Source organism: Alligator mississippiensis, chromosome 4, assembly GCF_030867095.1.
Source record: "Alligator mississippiensis isolate rAllMis1 chromosome 4, rAllMis1, whole genome shotgun sequence".
Classification (NCBI taxonomy): Eukaryota; Metazoa; Chordata; order Crocodylia; family Alligatoridae; genus Alligator; species Alligator mississippiensis.
Genome location: NC_081827.1, coordinates 247,480,734 through 247,502,754, shown reverse-complemented (window position 1 = coordinate 247,502,754; position 22,021 = coordinate 247,480,734). Strand labels below are relative to the sequence as shown.

General features: G+C 46.1%; 1 protein-coding gene across 1 annotated transcript in view; it reads right to left on the bottom strand.

Moving 5' to 3' along the window:
* CLASP1 (cytoplasmic linker associated protein 1) overlaps positions 1–22,021 on the bottom strand; it is a 246,024-nt gene that overhangs the window by 31,601 nt on the left and 192,402 nt on the right. The window contains exons 29-32 of the mRNA XM_059727486.1: positions 21,825–21,903; positions 19,489–19,632; positions 5,694–5,837; positions 3,756–3,862 (exon numbers count right to left, since the gene is read on the bottom strand). Of these exons, the coding sequence (XP_059583469.1) occupies positions 3,756–3,862; positions 5,694–5,837; positions 19,489–19,632; positions 21,825–21,903 (474 nt within the window). The remainder of the gene's footprint in view (positions 1–3,755; positions 3,863–5,693; positions 5,838–19,488; positions 19,633–21,824; positions 21,904–22,021) is intronic.

Here is a 22,021-nt window from a genome sequence, read left to right as displayed (position 1 = left end):
CTGACCTTGGGCAAGCCTCTTTCATCTCTCCAGGCCAAAGTTTCCCCACCTGTAAAATGGGCCTAATGATAGTGAACTTCTGTGTCAGGCATTTTGAGACTTACAAATGAGGAGTACCGAATGAGAGCTAGACGATCTCACTTATGTGCTTTTGGGCAGCAAGTAGAGGCAGAATTTGACCCATTGACGTAGCCCAAGCTTTTCAAAATACCATGCAAAGGAAAATTTGGAACATTTTGGCCAATCGAAGACCATTTCCAAATCAGAACAGCATTTTTTTGCGTGGCGGGGGAATCCCAGCCCAATGCTCCTTTTCCTTACAGCACATTATTTACTCATTTTCATGATTTACTCAGTACAAATCCAAACCTTTCATTCTAATGTTGTTCAGGAGCTGTTCTTCATACTTATGAAGGCTTGCCCATTTTTCCATTTTTTGCCCCTCTTTCCATGTTTTGCCCCTCAACCAGAGCAGGATGTTGTTAATGAAAATGATAGAAAGCTACAATAACAAGGAGACAAGTACAAGGAAACACCTGACAATTGAGGTAGGTATTTTGTAGTGATCATCAAGGAGGACTGGATGGAGGTAGCGGAAGGAGGAGCACAAGAAGAAAGCGTTTTGCTCAAGGCACGGTAAATCGAAGCATCCTTAGAGCGGTAACTTAACAGCGGGGAATATCTGCATGCAGACTATCCCCCTGCTAGCTGATTAATCTAGTTAAATTAGAATTGTTAAATTCATTCTGGATGGCCTGCCCATACAAATAATCAAGAATTTAAACTGTGAGGCTAATAATCTGGGAAAAGGCCAAAATGAACAGCTTCATTAATGAGTAATGGGTGTCACACCTTCTAGAGTGGGTAAAGCCAATGAAGACACGTGGACTTCAACCGGCAGAGGATCATGCTTGCAGATCGTCTGGGGCTACATCTCCAGCTCTGGGCACAGCGCTGCTTATACAAGCCAGCTGTTTCCTGCTGCAAGACCCACAAACGCGTGATGTGCATGTGCAAACGTGACTGTCGACCCCTTCGATGCACACACAGGTAGGGACGAAAACACATTCCGAGAAATTTGTACCCAGGACAAGCGCAAGAAACAATTTAGCTTTTAACGTGAAAGCGGGTGGTGGAAATGGAGGCTGTTTCAACCAGGTGGACTTAAACTGCTTGGGTTGAAGCAGAAACAGAAGCACATAACTTGCACATGGGGCAGCAGGGAAAGCAATGGCACAGTGCATCTGACAGACTACCGGTCTGTTAGGCATGTAAGCTTAAAGACAAAATCATGGGCGTGGGTAGTCAGAGGAGAGCCTTGAGTCTGTGGACACTGCACTATTAACATGGCTTAAACCTTGGTTAGTCTCAAGTTTGAAAGCAACCACCAAATCGCACAGCAAAGCAAAGTTAGAAACCCCTGAAGTAGAGTCTGTGATGGAAATGCCGATGCAAGGGTAACCCTGCCAATCACATATGTGCTGTTATAATGAGCCTCCCTTTCCATCATCTAATAACATTTTTTCCAAAGACACTTTTCTTTTAAAGCAAGCAGTAAATACACTTTTCAACCTTCAGATAATTTTTTCTCTTGTTCTACAGAAACTGCTTCTAAGGTGGTTTTCTTCTCCTCCTCATCTGAAGGCATCTTTTCCCTAGCTAAACAAAATTACCCGTGGGCCCTACTCCAATGAGGAAATGAAGCACATTATTTTAAAAAGGATCAAAGTTCTTGTTCTCCATGTTTCCAAGAACTAGATGGAAATCTGAAAGAATTATTGTTTCGAAGGAGAAGGTCCCTAGAAAGCTGCACAACGACAGGGGAGGAATGCCTTCTTTGCTAATGCCTTGTTAACGACCAATAAAAGTTCTTCCAGGAACGTACCTCTGTGCTAGCTGCATCTTGAGAGCATAGCAAAGAAAAAGATTTCTAGACCCTGATCTCAAAACACTGGGAAGCAGACTTTCCGAAGGCTGGGAAATAGTTAAGTACCGTTTTTATGTAATCATGCTGGGAGATCTGAAATTAAGAGGTAACAAGGCAAGCACCAACAAATGCAAAGAAGAAACTAAACAGCAATGAATGAAGTGGCATATATTGGCTGGTTTACAAAGACAAAAACATGATAAAAGGGCATGATTTAAAATAGGCATCCCGTGCAAGTACCGGCAATAGACCTGTACGTCTAACTGCATAAAAACAGAGGTCTCAACCTGTGATTTCCCACGCCCAGGAGTCAACAGCACCAATAACCTCCCGGTGAGAAGAGGAGGAAGTACTACCAATGGCATTACTGATCTGAGCTCAAAACCTAACATTTTCATTAGCAAAAATCCCTGCTGAAAAAAAAAAAATCTTCCAATGCTTACTCCACATTGGCAATCCTAGTCGTGCTGGCTCTGCAGCGGAGCAGATATAATGATGTGATGGTGCGTGTTTACATACCCTGCATCCTCTGGGAAGATCTTGCTTTGCTCCGGAGGGCAAAACCACCCTACGTCAGGAAAGCTAGCAACTTTTACACCTGTCACTAGGGGACCCGACAGTCTAAGGCTTTTTTGTGATGGATGCACTGAGAAGTTGCATGAAAAATGGGCCCCGCCTAACAAAGATCGACAAAGAGGAAAAAACTGGAAAATTACTGTTCACCATTCAGTTGCAACCTATTGCTCCCTCTGCTCTTATTTCCTCCTGTGTTCTGGCAGCAACCACCTTGACATATGCCATCGGATCAGACTCACTGGGAACAGCACTTCGATGAGATAGTTTAATGAAAAGCACTAGTCAGCACTGGTTTTGGCTCTAATGCATAATGACTTCATACTTTTCCCCTACTGCACTTGTTTCCAAGTCCCCATATGCAAAGCCTACCAGCAGAACTGAAGCCTGCTTGTGGCTTAGCACTGTGTCAGGACACCTTCCCCTCGTGCCTTCTCCCCACCCGCCCAGCACCATCCTCCACAGTACCAGAGCTCCAGGAAGTCTCTCAGTGAAGTTGCAGCCTTGCAGGCAGCACAATCATTGGGCTTCATGGTCAGGTCTGTTGTTGAACCTGCAAGTACCATCCTAATAGAGAGGGCTCAAGCTAAGAGGCTTAATCTGGGAAGCTAAAGGTGTCCCACTTAAAAGGCCCACAAAGGCAGGGTTTTAACCCTGCACAAGAGGGAAGCGATGTGGTCAGCACCATGCTCCAGCCACCTTTTACCTTGTACCCACTGGATAGGTGGTGGGTGGGCCTCAGGGCCACACTGAAAGTGGAAACAGTGAGCAAACACACCTACCGCCCTCACCTGGGATCAAACGCAGGTCTTTCCAGTCCACCCTGGAAAGCCACACAGCGCCCAGTGCATAATCTGTACACACCCATATTCTTTCATCATGCTTAAAATTCACCCAGGACTCAAATTCAAACATTACAACGTGACACTTCCTCTAAACTGTTAGATTTGAGATTACAACTCAAGTGACTGATTCTGTGCAGGGACCGGTTGTGAAGGCAAACATAGTATTTTTATAAAGTACACAAAAAAAATGTATGCTCTAGTCCCATGATCCTGTGTATAGAAGTGCAATGCTAACCATGAATTATCTTGTTTTTTGGTGTGCATTCGTCAAACCCTGCTGCGTGGAACAAGTCTACTGCGCACTCTTGGCTTTACCATATTATTTGGAGAGATGCGGTCTAGAGAGATGAACTTTCATGTTGCAACCCTTTAAGATTCTGCAAGTGCATGAAACTAAACTGCTGCATTACCTTGGAGACAGTCCGCCGTGGGAGCAGTTGGTAGGGGAGGTCAAGGGGCTGGTTCTGCTGCTGGAGTGGCGAGAAGGGGTCCGACCAATAGTATTGCTGGGAGAGCCCTGGTAGAGAAGCAGAAAAAGAAGGATTAGGCAAGTATTACACTATAAGAGAGAAGACAAAGCGGGTCTGACTTCTGCCTTCGTGTACATGGGACAACCCAGAGGTTGCAGGGGACGGAAACACAGGATGCAACCAGTTCAGTTTGGATTCTGACTTCTCTTGTAAGGCACCAGACACACAACCACTGATGTCAAAATGGAAATGCCAACAGCAGCAAGATTTGGCCCATTCTCATTAACAAGTGTCCACTCAAGAAGGATTTGCTGTTTCTGAATTTCAGGATCTGCCCATGAATGTGTTTTGGGCAAGCTTTGAAAAATCTGGGCCACACAGTATGGAAACAGCTGGTTAAGGAGAGCGCACTGCTCATAACATCAGCTTAGCCCGCGCGTCTTCCTACCAGTCACAGAAGTCCCACGTTTAAATGCCTATTGCACATCTGTGCTCCTGTTATTAGTGTTACTCAACTTCTCTAATGTAATTCTTGGCATCCCAAAGCCTTATTCTGGTGACTTTAAAATACTTCCAGTTTGCTGTTGGGATGTGCATCGTCTCAGATGTTCTTCTGATTTTCTTTACATTAGTTGGTTAAAGCCTGGTCCTCTATGGCCTTGTGGCAGCATTTTACAACACTGCCAAAGGGGTACAGGAGGCTCCTGTTCCACCTGGTTACCGCGTCACTCCCCTCGCCCCTACACACAGGTGTGAATGACTACACAACCATCCAGCCCTTCTCCCTGTGGCCTAATCCTGCAGTTGTTGCTCAGGCAAACTGTCCATTGAACCCAATGAGTGTACAAGACTGCAAGACTTGACCCCATCTGATTTATACAGGATTTCTCTATATAAGTGGGTTGTTACAGTCAGGAGAGGCTGTCGCAAAGACTATCCTGATACATGCTGAAGGGAGAAAAAGTAATTTACAGATGAACTAAAAAAAAAAAAATCCCTATTAATTTGTTCATTCAATAGCATTATCATCTTTAAAGCCTTCATAAAAACCAAAATACAGCATTGCTGGTTAGAGTTGGAAAGACCTTCTCGATCAAATCCAACACCCTGCAAGTTCCTGGCTGAACCACGTATGAGCTATTTCCCTCTGTTCAATGGCAGTGGTGGGCAAAGGGAGATTGTTGTTCCCATTAGCCAAATACCCAGGCTTTTGAAAAGTACCAACTGACTGAGGAGCACAAATGACTGAAATCTCTCTCTTTTAGGGCATTTATACACATACTTCTTTTGTTCCACAATATGCCAGAGATCCAATACTTCGGAGCGGACTCACTTAACTGAGTTGTTCCTGAATTTCAGGAACTGCCCATGAACGTGCATCGGTTAATCAAGTCTGCTCCGAATGCGAGCTGCTGCAAACTGTGCTGCAACACGTGCAGTTAAGTGGCGAAATGCATGGCAGCGCGCAGAAAATGGCAGGGGTGCGCTTTTGAAGCAAAGCACCTTCTACGTGTCTTAGTTGAAAAGCACGCTGCTGGCATTGTCTCAGCACCAAACGCATTTTGCCACTTATACAACCGCAAACTTCGCCGAGCCAGGCACTTTTTGCCACTTATACAACCGCAAACATCACAGAGCCAGGCCGCTGCAATGCTTGCATGTGTAAAAATGCCCTTAGAGACTCCAAAGTCACGTGGGCACGAAAATCCCGCGTGGTCTCTGTATAGGCTATGCCTACATCAAACCCCAAAGGACCCAAGGGCTACTCCTAAAACAGAAGACCCCACAAATATACTGCTGCTAGAAGTGCTGCCGCTGTGCTGGGTTTTGAGATCAGAAACCACTTATCCGTGCCCATCAGCAGCGGGTGCCACTCACCACGTTGGTGTTGCTGGAGTTCTTGAGGTGGTTGTGCAGGAGCTTGGTAGCACCGTCCTGGAATGTTTTCGGCAAGGCACCAAGTAACATGGTAAACTCGGGAGTGTTCAGTTCAAAGAGGGAGATCAGGACTATTTGTGCTGCCTGGAAAGACGAAAGAAAAAGTTAAAGGATCCAGCATTTCTTTCCCGAGAGCGACGAGAGCTACGGTCTGTTGGAAAGGAACCTTACGGTAAATGAGACACGCGTTGCACTTCAACAGACCCGTACTGAGGACTACTAGAGACACCTCTGTCATGTACTGCAAAGGAGCATTTGCATCATGACGTTGAAAGCAGTTTTACATTTACACGACTTACTTTGGGCTTATACTTCTGCCTGCACCTCAGGTGGTAACAACCTTAAAATCCCTCCTGTCCTGCAGGTTAGATCCCCTCAAGCACCGCAGAGTCAAAGAAGTCCACAACAAAGCAGAGACTTCCTTCAGGTCAGATGAACTCTTAAGGTTTTGGGACTGTTGGCTTTTTTCTTTAAATGCAAAAGGAAAATCCTCTCTCCACTCACCCAAGGGAGCCACAAATCTGCTACATCAGGTAGCAAGACCCTGCCTTTTCCTTTCCTTCTTCACCCGACTCCTCATCCCAAGGGCTCAGAGAGCAGCAGCCAAGGCCCCTTCGGAAAAGGTGCTGCTGTGCAAAGAGGAATCCGCTTTCCCACTAAATTAAGTGGGAATTTCAAATCCTGGACTTCACTGTGGTCAGGAGTTCACCCCCGGTGCCTAAGCTGATTCATTTCCTGAACAAGATGGTCGAGTCCCTGCGGATATGCATGGCCCTGCGTGCTGCTCTTTAATGATCCTTTTAACGGGAACGCGTTCAACACAAGGCAGTGCGCACACAACTGCAAAAGCAAATCTCAGCCACGCACCCCTTACCAGGCTTGCGCTAGCCGCACGTGTGCATGAAACACTCCCATTTTTTCTTCCCCTCCTTTGCTTGTTTTAGGGAAGCACGAAAAGACCTGGCAACTCCTGCCTTACTGAAGTCAAAGCAAAACAAGAAGCTTTAGCAGGGAAGGACCTCCACAAGGAGCTCTGCAGTAGCGTGTCCTCCAGCCAGCGTGCAGCTTTCTACCCTGCCAACCTCCAGGATATGTATCTGTGGCTTGGGCTTGCAAAAGGAGAAGACAGACTGTGTGCGGTCTGAGCAAGGGAACTATGGGCAACCTCTGCCACGGCACCCATTTGGGTTAAAGCTCTTCTAGAAATTCCTCTGGCTTCCTAAAAATGCCGGATAACTTTGAACGCAGCTAAAAACCAAACAAAGACATGTTGCATTACTGCAACAGCCACTGTACGCCCATGGGCCAGCTGAGTCAAAGCACAGGACGCTATTTTTAGCAAATTGTGTATTTTAAAACCTGCCATAACTGGGCATACCCACAGCCTCTTCTGAAGTGGCATCTATTAGCAGAGAATGGACTTGGACACAGAGAGACCCTTTCTTCATTCAAGGGAATCAAAATCCTCTACTGTGTCAGCGTGCAGTTATTCAATCTGCTCTCTCCCCTCCCTTCCTGAGCTCAGGCCCCAGTACTAACTTTGCATTTAAACAACACTTTGCCTCTGTGGTTGTCAAAGGCTCATCATGTTAGTAGTCTCATTTTCCTATAACAGATGAAGAAATTGAGACAGAAGAGCTGAAGGGATTTGCCCGACACTGCAAAAGAGGTGTGTGGAAGAGCCACTGAAGAGCAGCTTTCTAGTGTTCAAGCTTAACCAATAGGCACTGCTACCTCCTGCAAAAGCTCCTTCTGACGTTAATAGCTGGTAGGTAAGTCTAAGGCTCCCACAGCATGAAAGGAGGGAGGAGGAGTATAATCTTCTCCCAATACTTTCTTAAATCTTCCAACTTGAAGAAATCTCCATAGTCGGCTGAGCTAAAGGGTCTGCAAAAGAGTCCATGCATCTCTGCCTGTCCTCAGACACAGACTTGAGCTGCTATCAACACCCCAGTTTCTGAACTGAAAATATTACCGCACGTGAAAGATCCTGCAACACAAGGGTCAGCGTGTTGAACAAAGAACACCGAGCATGCCAAAATCCATTCCCAGTCAGGAAACCATGCACACTGCACATCGTGATGTTTCATTTCGTGATTAGGAAATGCGCATGCGGGTCCCTACTGCAACCTGACAAGCAGATCTCAACTTCAGTGGGGTGCAAAAAATAAGAGATTCAACCAGGAAGGATCCCAAAGACCTTAAAACAACCTGAGCTGGATTTGTATATGCCTCATCCTGCAGGTCTAGCTTCGGCCAGGCACCTGCTGAAATCAACTGCAGTCTGACCATTCAGTCCATTCACTCTGAAAGTGCGATCGTCCACAGCGCTAACGGGCCACACGGCCTGAACCTTTTCCTACCACGCTGTGGGTACAGTTTGCTCTCGGATGCAAAGAGGCAGCAAGAGCAACGCCTTAAGGTTTTCTGTCCATCAGATCTAGGCTAGGGAAAAATCACTGATTAGAATAGATGGATGTACCTTTATTTTTTAACTGGTCTAACCATAAAGGCCAATTTCAGAGGTGATTAGGTATTTTGGAGCGCCTCGAGTTTTAGGAGGCCATCCTGGGACACTTTCCAGTGTGGTCAGCCTGGGACACCCCAAGTCTAGGTGGCCATCCTGGGACACCTTCCTATGTGGTCAGCCTGGGACACCCCAAGTTTAGGTGGCCATCCTGAGACACCTTCCTATGTGGTCAGCCTGGGACACCCAAAGTTTAGGTGGCCATCCTGGGACACCCCAAGATCACTTCTCACTTTTGAAAGTCTTGGCTGAGGTCACCAAATCCGGATTATCATTAAATGACTGCACAAGCATACAGACAAAAGGCAGCTTGAACACTGCACGGGCAATGTCTGTCATGTTGATGATACAGACTTGGAAGGAGTCTCCTCTCAGCTCTACGCCCAACACTGCAAACAGGGAGAATCTGGACATCATGGGTCATCTCCTCTTACAGGCCAAATCCCTTGCTGGGTGAAGCAGGAGCAATCCCAACAGAGTCAGGGGTTGGTTGTGGCTCACTCTCAGGACTCGATCATTTGAAAGGGATGTGTTACCTCCATCCATCCCCTGGAATTGCACCGCTGCAGTTCCCTGAGCTCTGGGCTGCCCCCAGTGTGCTCATACTCGTCCCACTGCTGAGCTGAGGAACGCCTCCTACAAAGGCTCTGCCGTCCATCAGCATCACGCGCTGCATGGGCATGAATACACCCACGCCTTGTTTTTAACTAGGTGACCAGTAGTGGGCGAGCCAGGTTTGCTAAATTCCAGCAATTTGGCCAAAACAGACAGGATATTCCTTTGAAGCAATGTTTGGCAACATTCAAGTTACAGCCGATGTCAGGACCAAAAAAGGGAAAATCACCGGATTTTAGGAAGGAAGTGGAGTCAGTGCCATGAGCTTGTTGAGTGACTTGGACAGTCTATCCAGCTCGCTCACGGCAGGCAGTCTGACCCAGAGCACACATATTGGTCCTTTAGGCCTGCCCGCAGCTTCTTTAAGGGGTTACTTCTTAAAAAAGTAACCCAAACTGCAGGCAGGCCTATCAGGCTTCTTTAAGTAACCCCACAGTCAGCCCAGACAGAGCCAACATTGGGCCAGACCTCTTCCGGCTGCATATTTTAGACAAAAGGGTTAATCGAGAGGCACACAAAAAACAAACTATTATTTTATAGACACACTCACACACACGCAAAGAAAGGATCACTTTTGGGGGCACGCAGCCAGTGCCTCTTTACACAGCTAGACTGCGTTAGAAATCTAAACTGCAAACAGAAAGTGTATTTTGTGATTAGTGTACACAGCTTTTCGTCTACCTGTTTACATTTCTCTTCCAAGTTTCCTTCACCGGGCCCTGAGGCGGCTGTAGTTGATCTAGCTGGCAAATCCTCACCTACCCAACTATGCATGGTCTGGGTTCAACAAATAGGAAAGGTAATACGATTTAGTTAAAGCAAGCACAAGATTTTCAACTAACAGCATTTAAAGGCAACATAAATTCCAGGCACACCTTCAATACAAGTTATTTGCTTAATGTGGGATAAATAAAAAAACCCAATGATCTTTGAATTAGCGGAAGGGGGAGATCGTGCAGGCCACAAGCTCGCTGGCTTAAGCTGAATTTGACTACGGACCTCTACATCTGCAGAGCTCTTTAAACTTTTCTCATTTTTTTTCTGTTCTAACACTGCTTTGTACTTGCGCCATGCTTTCTCTTCACAGATATATTTGGATGTTAACCGATTCATTCCTCTTACCACTATTTTTATTCATAATTATCCCCCTCTTGCAGACAGCAGACATGATAGCGAGCTACAGGAGAATTAGGGAAGAGCCCGGGAATCCCTGGCTCTCAGCCTTGCCTTCTCTCCGCTAGTCCCAGTCTCTTGCCGCGTGGATACGGCTGAGGGAATAGCTACCGCATGATAAATGGTACCTGGTGGGGGTAGGGGTGCCGATGGGTGCAGTTTTGAAGGGAATTTTCAAGTTTAAAAGGGAAAAGGAGGAAAGATTTCAGCAGTCCACTGGTTTTTAATAGACACTTGCCCAGAATGCTATTTTAAATGCCAGAATAAATACTGTGCAAGCTTAGGCAGTGTGCAAGTAAAGCAGCTAAATGTGTATAGTAATTTCAGCATCATCTGAATGTATCATTTATGGCATGAATTGCAACTCCACATTTAATAGATGTGTATTTTTATATATGTACTACGCATATTATACTATAGACTACACGTGCACATACAAGCAGGATGTACGCACTTGTGATATACAGTGATTGCTCCCCCCTCTTAAAAGGGCCATCTTTACAGTAGCTCTCAACTGCATTTTTTGAAAAAATACTTCATTTTGCTTACATCCTCGCTTGAAGGAACAAAACCAGCTTATTTTATAAAACTTTGTTCAACCCCAAAGACCCCCAATACTAGACAGATCCATCAGACCCCAAGCTGTCCAACAAGCCTTGCAATATTCACGTCCAATGCCGCTCACGTGAGAAAACCAATTTTTCGTACAAAGCGTACACTAAAAATATTTGGGCTTGCGTCGCTCTCTGATAGCAAACTCAAAACAAACAGAAACTGGTGGCTGCTGTTTTGGAAACAAGACTCAGGACAGTGAGATCTTTACGCTCTAATAGCATTAAGCCACATAAAACAGGAAAACCCAAAGGCCAGTTTTGACGTTGTTGTTTTTTTCCCCCGTTCCTGGGGATAATGTTTAAGTAGCTGAAAATGATTTCTCTTCATATTGGTTCCACCTTAATATCCTTATGAAGACTGGCCCCTTAGCTGTACAATGACAGCACTGTTCAAGTCCCCATGCTGCTCAGATGGAAACCCATGGCTTGACTCAACACCGGCTTGCTCTTGGCCAAGGACACACGTACTAAGTGGCTAGAGGATCACCAAATCAAAGCTCAGTCACTCTCATGGTATTTGCATTTTGCACACACAGGGTACAGGCCAGTACTCAAATCGGGCTGAATTAAACCTCCGAGAAGATCAGTTCTAAGCTCCTGCCCTGGCAAAGCGCTGTAGTCCGTGCGAGCTGAGGGCACTCAGCCCTTTGCAGTATCAGGCCTGTATCTGAGCTCCTTCCCGAATGCCTCTTGTAGCAGCAAATGCGATTCAAAATTATTTCTGGCATCTACAAAGGGACTTCACAGTCCCAGACAGACAAAGTCAGAATGGGCACATAGGAGTTGCTCCTCTTCCTGCAGAAAGTGCACATCTGCTTATATCTTACATTTGCACACATAAAAGACGAGCACTTGAGCACCTGAAGGAACCACCCGAATTGTGCAGGTACAACGTCAGCACCTGGATTTGAACGCCTGGCTGTTAATGCTGGAAGAGCAGTGCGCAGCATCGTTTCGCACAGACAAGGTGTCACCCTTTGGAAATCCTATTTGAGCTCCGAGAGCGGCGGTAGATCGGCTTCTTGATTTCTTGAATCGACAAGATCCTTCTCGCTCAGGGTCACTCTTGCGGCGGTGATAGGGAGAAACCTCGGCTTTTGCAGGCAAGGAAGGCCCTACCTTGTTGAGTTGAAGGAAAACGTTTTCCCCAAAAAGCCAAGACTGTCGCTAACCACAGCTCAGTTGGATGGTCAGCCGTTTCAATGCACCGAAAGTCCTCGGAGCTTCTTTTCCGGCAGAGCTTTCAATGACGTCAGAGCAGCACTCGAGCCATCCTGGCACTGGATGCATGCCGTGCTTTAGTGGAGACTTATGGCTGTGCCACGAGCGATTGCACAGCCCCTCAGGTGGTGACACTGCTACAAAGGAGTCCGTTTTCATTTCTTAGCAGGGTTTGCTCTCCTGTCCGCTGCACGGTGCGGCTGAGAAATGTGTTCTCCTTGCACAGAACATGCAACACTATTTTAACCAAACTTTTTTTCAAGGTACAGACACCCTCCATTTTTTTAGGGAAGCCATGTCTGCATTTGTAAATACATCCCCACCTGGACTATAATCAATATTTTGTAACATTTTCAGTAAATGGGATGTGGGCACCTCTGATACCTGCTGGATCTTGTATTTTCCTTTTGAATTCGTGCTGTTTTTTCTTGGTACACCTTAGAAATGGTTCTCTTGCTTTATGACAGCCGTTCATTGTTCTCAACTTCACGTGCTGCATTTCATAAATCGGGCTCATGTCAGATGAGCGTTCTTGTTCATTAAGTGAATCTTTAGCGTGTTTCTGGATTTCATCCTTCACAGAAGGTATTTTAGCTCCAAACGTGTTTTAACTTGCACTGGTCGGTGAGTAAAAATCAATACCGGTGCTGCCACGCAGTTAAGAATGAATGTAAACTTAGGCGGAAGAGAGGTAGAGATATACATTATAGGCTAACTAAATCAGAGATGCATACGCTTTCCTGAGCCTGCGCTCACTCGATCAGATGTAAACTTAGGGAAGATCTTTTGTGACACACCTGTAACAGAAGCTCATTGTGGTGCAAGTCAAAGCAATACAGCTTAGCCTGGGCTTTTCCATTCTCTTTGCAATGGCTCTGTCATCTCAGCCGGGTCTCCACTTCGATCATCTGGATTTTACCTGGGTGTCAATGAGGTTGCAAGAACATGCCAGATGACACATTAGCCAAAGGCACAATACTGCAGTGTGACAGAAGAGTGTCATGCAATGTGGTTTGAGGAACAAACTCCCTCAACTGGTGTCTCAGCAGCACAAAGGGCTGGAGGATCATCTGCTTCTGTGCTGGGTTTTCTTCTTCCCTGTGAAGTCAGAGAGCTAAGCCCAAGGGACCCATGGAAGTTGCTATTAGTCTTGCTGATTCAAATCAGTGGACTTGCTCTACGGGTGAATTTGGACTAGTAGCAAAGCAGAAGGGCAAAGGAGCACAGAGCAAGATGGGACCTCTTGCCCCACAATCACCACTTCAAACTTTCCCACATGACTAAAAGCACAAAACCCGAAGCACTGGGAACATCCTGCACCGGGATGATTTGCAGAGGGCTGGACTAGATGACCTCCTGAGGTCCCTTCCAACCCAAATTTTCTCTGATTGTATCCTCCAACATGTTGCAGGGGAGATGGGGACACTACTAGTGCTTGCCCTTTCCCATCGGAAGGCATTGCTCTTTTTCAAATGACACACAAACACATCTTAAACAGAAAGAGCAATCTGTTCTTGCATACCTAACCACTGTCCTTCAGAGGACAGCCTCACAGCCTGGTATAAATGTCTCTGCCCCTCGAAAATATGCTTCCTTAAAATGCTACCAGGTAGCAGAATTGTTGTTTTAGAAATCTAGGGTCAAAATTCTTGCAAACTGATGGAGTTGTACCAAGCCCAGGACCTTACAGTAAAATAAACTCCCCCCACCCTGCTACACAGGGCTCAGTCTTGCAGTCTAAATTCAATGGGAGCTTTGCCTGAGATGAGGCTGCATGGCAGACCAACTCCAGCCTCATCTCAGGCAAAGTAAATCCTGGTAAATCAGGAAATATCAGCAATTTCATGCTAATGCACATGACTATTGGGGACTTAATGCCCTGATAACTGCAGGCACTCTGCTACTTTTCTTGTCTGGTGGTGGCAATGCCAATAATCATAGCAGCAGCTGGCTCTCACGTAGTACTTGCCAGCAGTAATCTCGGGGCACTTAGAAAAGTCAGCATCATTAATGCCATTCTACAGTTGAAAAAACCAAGGCAGAAAGAAGTTAATCGACTCACCCAAGGTCATCCAGCTGGCTAGTAGCAAAGACGGAAACAGGGCCCAAGTCTACCCACTAGGTCACGCCATATCTGAACAGAAATATCCTTGGCCACGATCCTTAGTAATGCAGAAAGTAACACACCCATGAACCCATGAGCCCTCAGATGCTCATGTTGAGCTCCATTTCATTTGAAGCCAAAACATGGCCTGTGCTCCATGTGCCCCCAGGGGTTGGTATTGGCCCAGCGCTGTTCAACATCTTCATCAATGACCTGGATGAGGGGGTGAAAAGCCCGCTGGCCAAGTTCGCGGACAACACCAAGATATGGGGTTGTGCGGACACATCGGCGCACGGGCTGCAGATACAAGCAGACCTAGCCAGGCTGGCGTGCCGGGCAGGACAGAACCAGATGAGGTTCAACGTAGAGAAATGCAAAGTGCTGCATCTGGGAAAGAAGACTCCCCAGCACACCTGCAGGCTGGGCATCGCTAACCTGCCCAGCACTACAAATGAAAGGGATCTGGGGGTCACAATAGGCCCCAGCATGAATATGAGCCAGCAATGTGATGTAGTAGCCGCTAGGGCAGGGGTGGGCAAAATGCGGCCCGGGGGCTGCACACGGCCCGCCAGGCCAATCTATCCGGCCTGCAGGGCCCCTAAAAAATTTAGAAAATTAATATTAATCTGCCCTGAGCTGCCTGTCATGCGGCCCTCGATGGCCTGCCGAAACTCAGTAAGTGGCCCTCTGCCCAAAATAATTGCCCATCCCTGCGCTAGGGCCAATAAAACTCTGGCACGCATCAATCGATGCATCACCAGTAAATCCAAAGAAGTGATTCTCCCGCTTTACTCAACGTTGGTGCGGCCGCAGCTGGAGCATTGCATCCAGTTTTGGGCCCCGCGCTTCAACACGGACGTGCTAAAGCTCGAGAGGGTCCAGAGGAGGACCACCCATATGACCAGGGATTTGCATGGCAAGCCATACGAGGAAAGGCTGAGGGATCTCGGACTCTTCAGCCGAAAGAAAAGAAGGCTGAGCAGGGACCCGATTGCAGCTTACTGCTAGATCAGAGGTGTACATCAGGGGCTCGGTGAACAACTATTCACCAGGGTGCCCTGGGGGAAAGCTAGAAACAACGGCCACGAACTCCTGGGAGATAGTTTCAGGGTGAACATTAGGAAAAACTTCTTTACAACTAGGGTGTCCAGACTACGGAACGACCTCCCCCGGAGGTGGTGCAATCATCTACCCTAGAGGTCTTCAAGAGAAGACGGGACGGTCACCTGGCTGGGGTCGCCTGACCCCAGATGTCTTTCCTGCTCGTGCAGGGGGCTGGACCCAATGATCCTTTGGGGTCTCTTCCAGCCCTATGAGTCTCTGTACTTACTCTACACAACACAGCACGAATTGTTTATGCACTCCTTGCTTTTGCTCGGCACAGACCAAATTGCCTTTCACCCCTTTCTGTGACCGTCTTCCAGGAAGTCAAGTCCAGCTCGTAACACAGCAGAGCAAATACTCTTTAGTGTTAACAGTCTTGTTTCTGTTGAAACAAGGAAAACTATTTATTCTCCGGACTGGGGATATCTTTGTGATTCACCATACCTTAAAGATAAAACCCGAGGATAGTTTAGACTATGAACAATTTACTGCCACCATCAATAGCTTTTTGATGTTTATTGGATAGAAGTTTAATCCCATTTCACCCCGAGGTGGAATCGTGACCCTTCGGAAAATGCTGCTTGCTAAGATCACAGCCAATTAAGGCAAGAGGGAGACCGTGCGACTGCGCACAAATACAAACCGGCTCTGGACACAGCAGGGCGTTTGCTGAGGCTAAGCAATATTGGCAGTTTCACCGATTGTAAAACATGGTATTTACCCAAAATAAGATGTACGATAGGTAAAGCATGATATCACACGGACTTGACAAACCATTACAAAGACTAGCAACGGCCTCACAATGCTAAACGACTGCTTCAGGTAGGACACACCTGATATATGATGGCTGGAAAAGCTTCCTGGGGTTCATACTATCCATTAAGTGGCATCTAACAGAAGGTAACGCAGCTTTCTCCAGTGCCCACAAAATAAGCCTGTGCTACTACACTACGAATAACAATGACAATAACGGAAAGGTGCTCATTTTCTTTATTGATTGTCAGCTTAATCCCTCTTAAGAATAGGCTCCTTCAATTATTATCAATATTAATTATCTGTAAGACAGTAGCACCCATTAGTTGCTGCCAATCTGGTTCGGGGCCACATCATGCCAGGTACTGCACGGGATCTGGCAGGAAACAGCCCCTGCGCTGGAGCACATCCTAGCTGAGGTCACATCTACCTTTGGGGTTGACATTTGTGTCCCAGTGCAGACCGGCAGCGTGCGTGGACCGCAGTTGCGGAAACCAGGAATTTTCCATGATGAGTAGACGCCGTTGTTATATGATTGCCATTATAAGGCAGGGGCTGGCAATGTCTGCTCTGCCCTGCAGTGGACTCCCTTTCCCTGCAGCCCCTGCCCACGTTGCTGCGGCCACACCGGGACAGCGCAGGGACAGGGTTACCATGGAGACTGGCCCCAGCAGCGCTGGCAGGGTGGACAGCTGTCCAGGGGCTGGGGTCTTGTGGCGGTGGGTGCATGGTCTAAAGCCGGGGCAGAACCGCGATCTGCAGCCTGCACGCCCCACACTGTGGCTCTGTCCCAGCTCCGGACCATGTTGCCACCACTGCAAGATCCCAGCCCCAGCCCCAGAGCAGCTCCCTGCCCAGCCAGCACTGCTGGGGCTAGTTTCCATGGAAACCCCAGCCCTGCACTGTCATGGTAATGCCGTGGTGGGGTCTCCGTGAAAACCGGTCCCAGTGGTGCAGGCAGGGGCTGCTGGGGAATGAAGTCCGGCCCCCAGCTGGATCCACCGTTTTGCCCACCCCTGTTATAGGGGCAATGCGAGCTCAAATGATGGCTTCAGCCCAGCTGCTGCTGGACAAGAGACCACCTGGCTTATACCCAGTGCAGACTTTCTTCGCAGTCTCATGACTTTGTTGCTGGAACCTGAACTCTCCCCTTCGCTCATGTAAGGCGTCCCGCCAGAACGGGAAGAGCTGCGCATATCTAGCATCGGTTCTGCAGAGAGACAAACCCCGGCCCCAGATCTATCCAGCTAAAGCTTTTCACAAGCACTCAAACTTATCAGAAGCCTCATCCCTTAGAAATAAAATTAATCTCGATACAAAAATTTGGTAACAGTCTCTCCACACTACATTAGCCATTCTCCTCAGCACGTTTTGCCTGTTTAAATGGGCTCATCATCGTCCACTTCATTATTGTGCAATGAATGAAAATCCCATTGGCTGCAGCCTTCCCAGAGATAACGGCTGATGGTCCCATATTAGCCCTTGCTGCCGATAATCATGTTGCATCCAAGACCTGCAGTCTGCACTACGCTTCTAAATCCCAACTCTAGGCATTATTGGGTTAATTATACCATTGTACGGCATCTGTCCTGCTGACAAGTGGAAGTACAGATCACACGGGTCATCTGCTCAATAATTAATGTTTTTCTTTAAATGGGTTATATTGTGCCTGAAACCTACAGGCAAAGCTTTAAGAGACAAGTGCCACAGCCGCATGTAGCTTTACTAAAAAGCGATTAGATTCAGTAATCTCAGACCAGCCTCCAAGGCAGCATGGCGATTAGCAGAGTATTGGCCAGGCAGAGTTAGCTAGCAGCTTGCAGAGACCTTGGCAAGCGCCTAACACAGATGAAGCTGTGGCCGTCGCATTCGGAATGAGCGTTTACTCCAAAAATACTAGGGCTGCATAGGCGAGCGTGTTGGAGTACGGCTGTCCTTGTGCATCCAAATTTTCAGCTGTCGCACACAAAGTCCTCGTTCAGTTTTGCATGCAGTGAGTATGACCCCTAATGGCAGAAACATGTCTTCACCTGTGCACGCCCCAGAGATTTGCTTTTTGCTTTTTAAATTGTGATTTTGGTTGACACACAGAACTACAGCTGGGCTCAGCTGCTAAGAATTCATTCCCGTGCTCCTCTCTCCTGCCATCAAGCAGTAAATTAATCAATCAGACTAAGCCTTTTCGGGGTGGGGGTCAACCGATATCTACAGAAGAAGCATGTGCATTCATTTGTCGCTAGTTAATTCCTTCTGATTTCCTTGTAAATAGAGGTGCAAAAATGGAAAGGCAAATCCCAGATATATTTGAATCTATGTTTGTGGTTTAAAAAAGCTGCCCTTCTTTCAAGTAGAGACAGTCAGGCTGGAGCAAAATGTCAACTCTGGCTACCATGAATTATCACTGACGAAGAATTGCAGAGAGCAGATAAAAAAACGTTTTTCTAGGTTGGAACGAGTTGTGTCAGAAAGATCCATGCATCTTTGGTCCTTTTTGATACCCCATGACCTTTTTATTTATATATGTGTATCAGTTACGTTCAACTGATACCTATTATATATAAATACGCATCAGAGAACTTGCATTCATTGTCCTTTGGGGCTTTATCAGAGAATTTGCAATTTTTAAACAGAGAACACCAGGATCCCTGATCATCGACCCCTGTTTACAGAAAAATGATCGATTTGCAAATGCTTTCAACCTTCTTTTAAACTTAGTTACATAGTGCTGAAAAAATGATTTTGATGTTAATTCAACACATGAAATTCTTAAGTAATGAAGGACTACACAAAGTTTCATCCTCCGCTGATCTATTTAATAGTTTTTGCTCACGTCTTTTGAACTAAAAAAAATCTAAGACCATAGTGCCGACACCAAAGATCCATTCCTGAGAGAGAAACACCCTAAATCTGTCTTGACTAAGTAAAGCGGAGATGTTTAAGCTGGGTTTCGCCAATGCAGGCTAGCCAAAGCCAACTCAACCTTGAACTTCTTCCTCATGTAGCTGAAGACAAGCACCCTCACCTCAATTTTAGCTTGTCTGTCATTCTGCATCTACAAATGGGAAAAGGATCAATTTAGCTCAAGTTGGCTAAGCCTGACAGGTTTTCTGAGTCAAGACAGACCCACTGATTTTAACAGTAGCTGACAGGCCTCCACGGCTTACTGATTTTCCTAAATATCATGTCAAAGATCCTGATGGATTTCATTTTGAGCGTGATGTCTGAGAAGTACAGGTCCTTAGCTAAAAAGTGCAATCCATAGTTGTCACAGAAGGCCTATTAAAATACAGACCTGTTTAACTTACTTTCATTTTGCACTGCAATGGTGGTTAATTTGCTCACACCCCCCTGCTCTACGAGAGGAAAATGTGGAAAGAGGTGTTCCAAAAACGCTTATATAATGAATACGCTCAGGTAATCAAATATTCTTTTCTTATCACAATAGTTGCAACGCAGAGAATATTTGTAAAATACTTTGAAGTTATTTGTATCAATAAAAAAAAAAAAAAAAGCTTTTAAATAGTTTTCAGAGCTGTACATGCTTTGGTTGTCTTGCAGGTTCATTTAATTGCCTTTAAGAAGCAAAGCAGTCTCTCCTGCAAGAACTTAATCCCTATGACTTACCTTTCTCACGTCTGAGCTCTTTGGTTCTGTTGTCCAAGTTATAATTCGCGATACAGCAAGCCTGGTCTCACTGGAGTTCACAAAGTCTGTTGGGTCCATCTGTCTGGCCAAGGACTCGATATACTTCAGGATTGCAACTTTTACCTAAGAAATGCAAAGAGATACATCAGCCGTCATTGGCGAGATGGCAGAAGATGGAACCGTCCTGTGCCAGAGAGTTTCCACAGCATTAAACCCGAAAGCTCATCTCTACTCTACATGGATCATTATTAAAAAGAAGTATGAATTAAATCCCACATCTCACTGAACAGGCCCAAATCAGCATTCTGCCTGTTTGTGACTAATGGAGACAACGCGGCCCTCAGGACATCCATTAGAAAAGTACCAAGACCTATGGCAGTCATAAGGATGAAAGCTAAATGGTTCTGTATAAAGTACTACAAAGAGCCCGCAGAACTTCACAGAGGAACCTTGCTACATGTGTTTTTGAACCGCTCTACAGAAATTTTGCATGCAGGATACACTTTAATCCTAAAGGATGGCATGAGACACCTATGCAAGAGATCTCTTAAAAATCTGTCTGTGCATAAAAAACAGTATTTTGTTCACCTGGTCCAAACCACTTCATAGAATTCGCCCTAGCCGGAATACCTGTAGCACAGCCATGTCTCCTACATGGCGGCACTGCCCCACTGGTGTAAAAGCTTTGGACGTGGGTCTTAAACTAGATTTTTGAAGTCCAAAGGCTTGGGTGCCCAGAAGCCTGAGATCCCTCCTTGCAGGAAGTGGTGACAACAGTGAGCTCTCATCTGAAACCTTGGCTGCTTCTTAAATTAAAACGCAATGGGATACGAAACAAGATCCCAACAATCGTGCTTCCTACCATGCCACATGTGCGTGATGGGAGGCATCGTTGTGAGATCAAGCAAATCCCATTGTGCCATACTGTGGGGACGCCAGGATCGTGATCCCAGGCTCCTCTTGCACCAGCAAGTAGACAGCTTGATTCCCTGAGCTGCCTAGTAGGGTGCGCTCCCTTAGCTCGGATCAGCCAACCAGACTCCCCGCGTCTGCAGCACAAGCGTCTTGTAGGCTTCCAGTGTGCTCCAGAGGCTGGGAGCACTGGCCACACATTCACGTAAGTTATTTTGTGTAATAACCCTGTGGCCTATTACTGGCTGTATGAAGCCATTAACTGAATGAACATGTGGCCAGGTCACTAAAGATGGGATTAACGAGCTAATCCCATTTTAAGTGTAGCATCTGTCAGGGGCCCTCATATATACTGCATGCCACTGAAAAACACGGTGTACAGCTCGGTGCTTTTGACGTTCACACGCCTGCTTAAAACAATTCTCACACACCACAGTTGGACCAAGCGTCTCTTTTGGGTGAACTCTGGTAACAAACTAAAAGCATACAGCTCAGTTTAGTATTTCTGCTGAAGACGTTACTTCCCTCCCTGGTAAAGAGACCAGTTCACATTGTGTGTGGAGCAAACAAGATCCACCTGTCAGGGAAGCTAGCAACAAGTACGCTGTTTTGCTCAAAACACATGCTGTGATGAAGGGAGGACTACATTCCTAAGCACAATGATGGAAAATACCTTCAGTTTACTTGGGGCCTTAGGCACTTTCCCAAGCACACTTTAATGGGTTAAGTGGCTGAAGAGCTAAAGTCCACTTTGCCCAAAGTGACTTAGGAGCCCATGTCCCCCGGCCTTCCAGTGGGACAACCACAAGTGTATTCAGTCTATAGATGTATTTCTTGCCTAGAGACAGATAGGCACATGGCTTGATTCCCAAAAGTGCCTCCCACCATTAAACTTGAGGCATTTTTGAAAATCCCAGGTGCCTGTCAAAGGTTTTCATCACTTACCTGACCTCAGAAATCTGGTTCCAAGTATTAATGAAAGTCACTGGGCAAAATGAAATTTAAGCTCCTGAGTTACTTGGGCTTATCGGTAAACATTGCCTCCTATTAATGAAGGTGTTTCAAGGACAGTGAAAAATTATAATGATCATTTCTTATACAGTATTATATGAATGGCAAGGATTTCTTAGGGTGATATCTTGCATTCGAAAGCTTGTCCATCTTTATCCCAAATGCAGATGTGGTCTAATAAAAGATATCACCCTAAGAAATCTTTGCCTTTTGCATAATTTCTGGACTGTTACAGCTACAACACCACTCTTACACTACAGCATGGCATCTTATCTGTGCCTACTATTAGTCATTGTTCCTGTAAATATTAAATATTCAAATACGCTAAAGTGTATTAAAACAGATCCCAAGACTCATACTTATATCTTAATGCAAAACCTGTAGTTACTGACCTTGAGGTTTGGCGTTTGGGTCTGATCTACAATAAATCGCATCAGGATGTTAAACTGCTGATCAAAAGGAAAAGAATCCCTGTTCAGAGGGGGGAAAAGAAATAAGAGTGATTTCCATTACTGAGGAGACTAATACTTCAACTTACAGAAAAACATCACTGAAAATGTCCCAGAAGTACCTTTTAAATATTAAAACA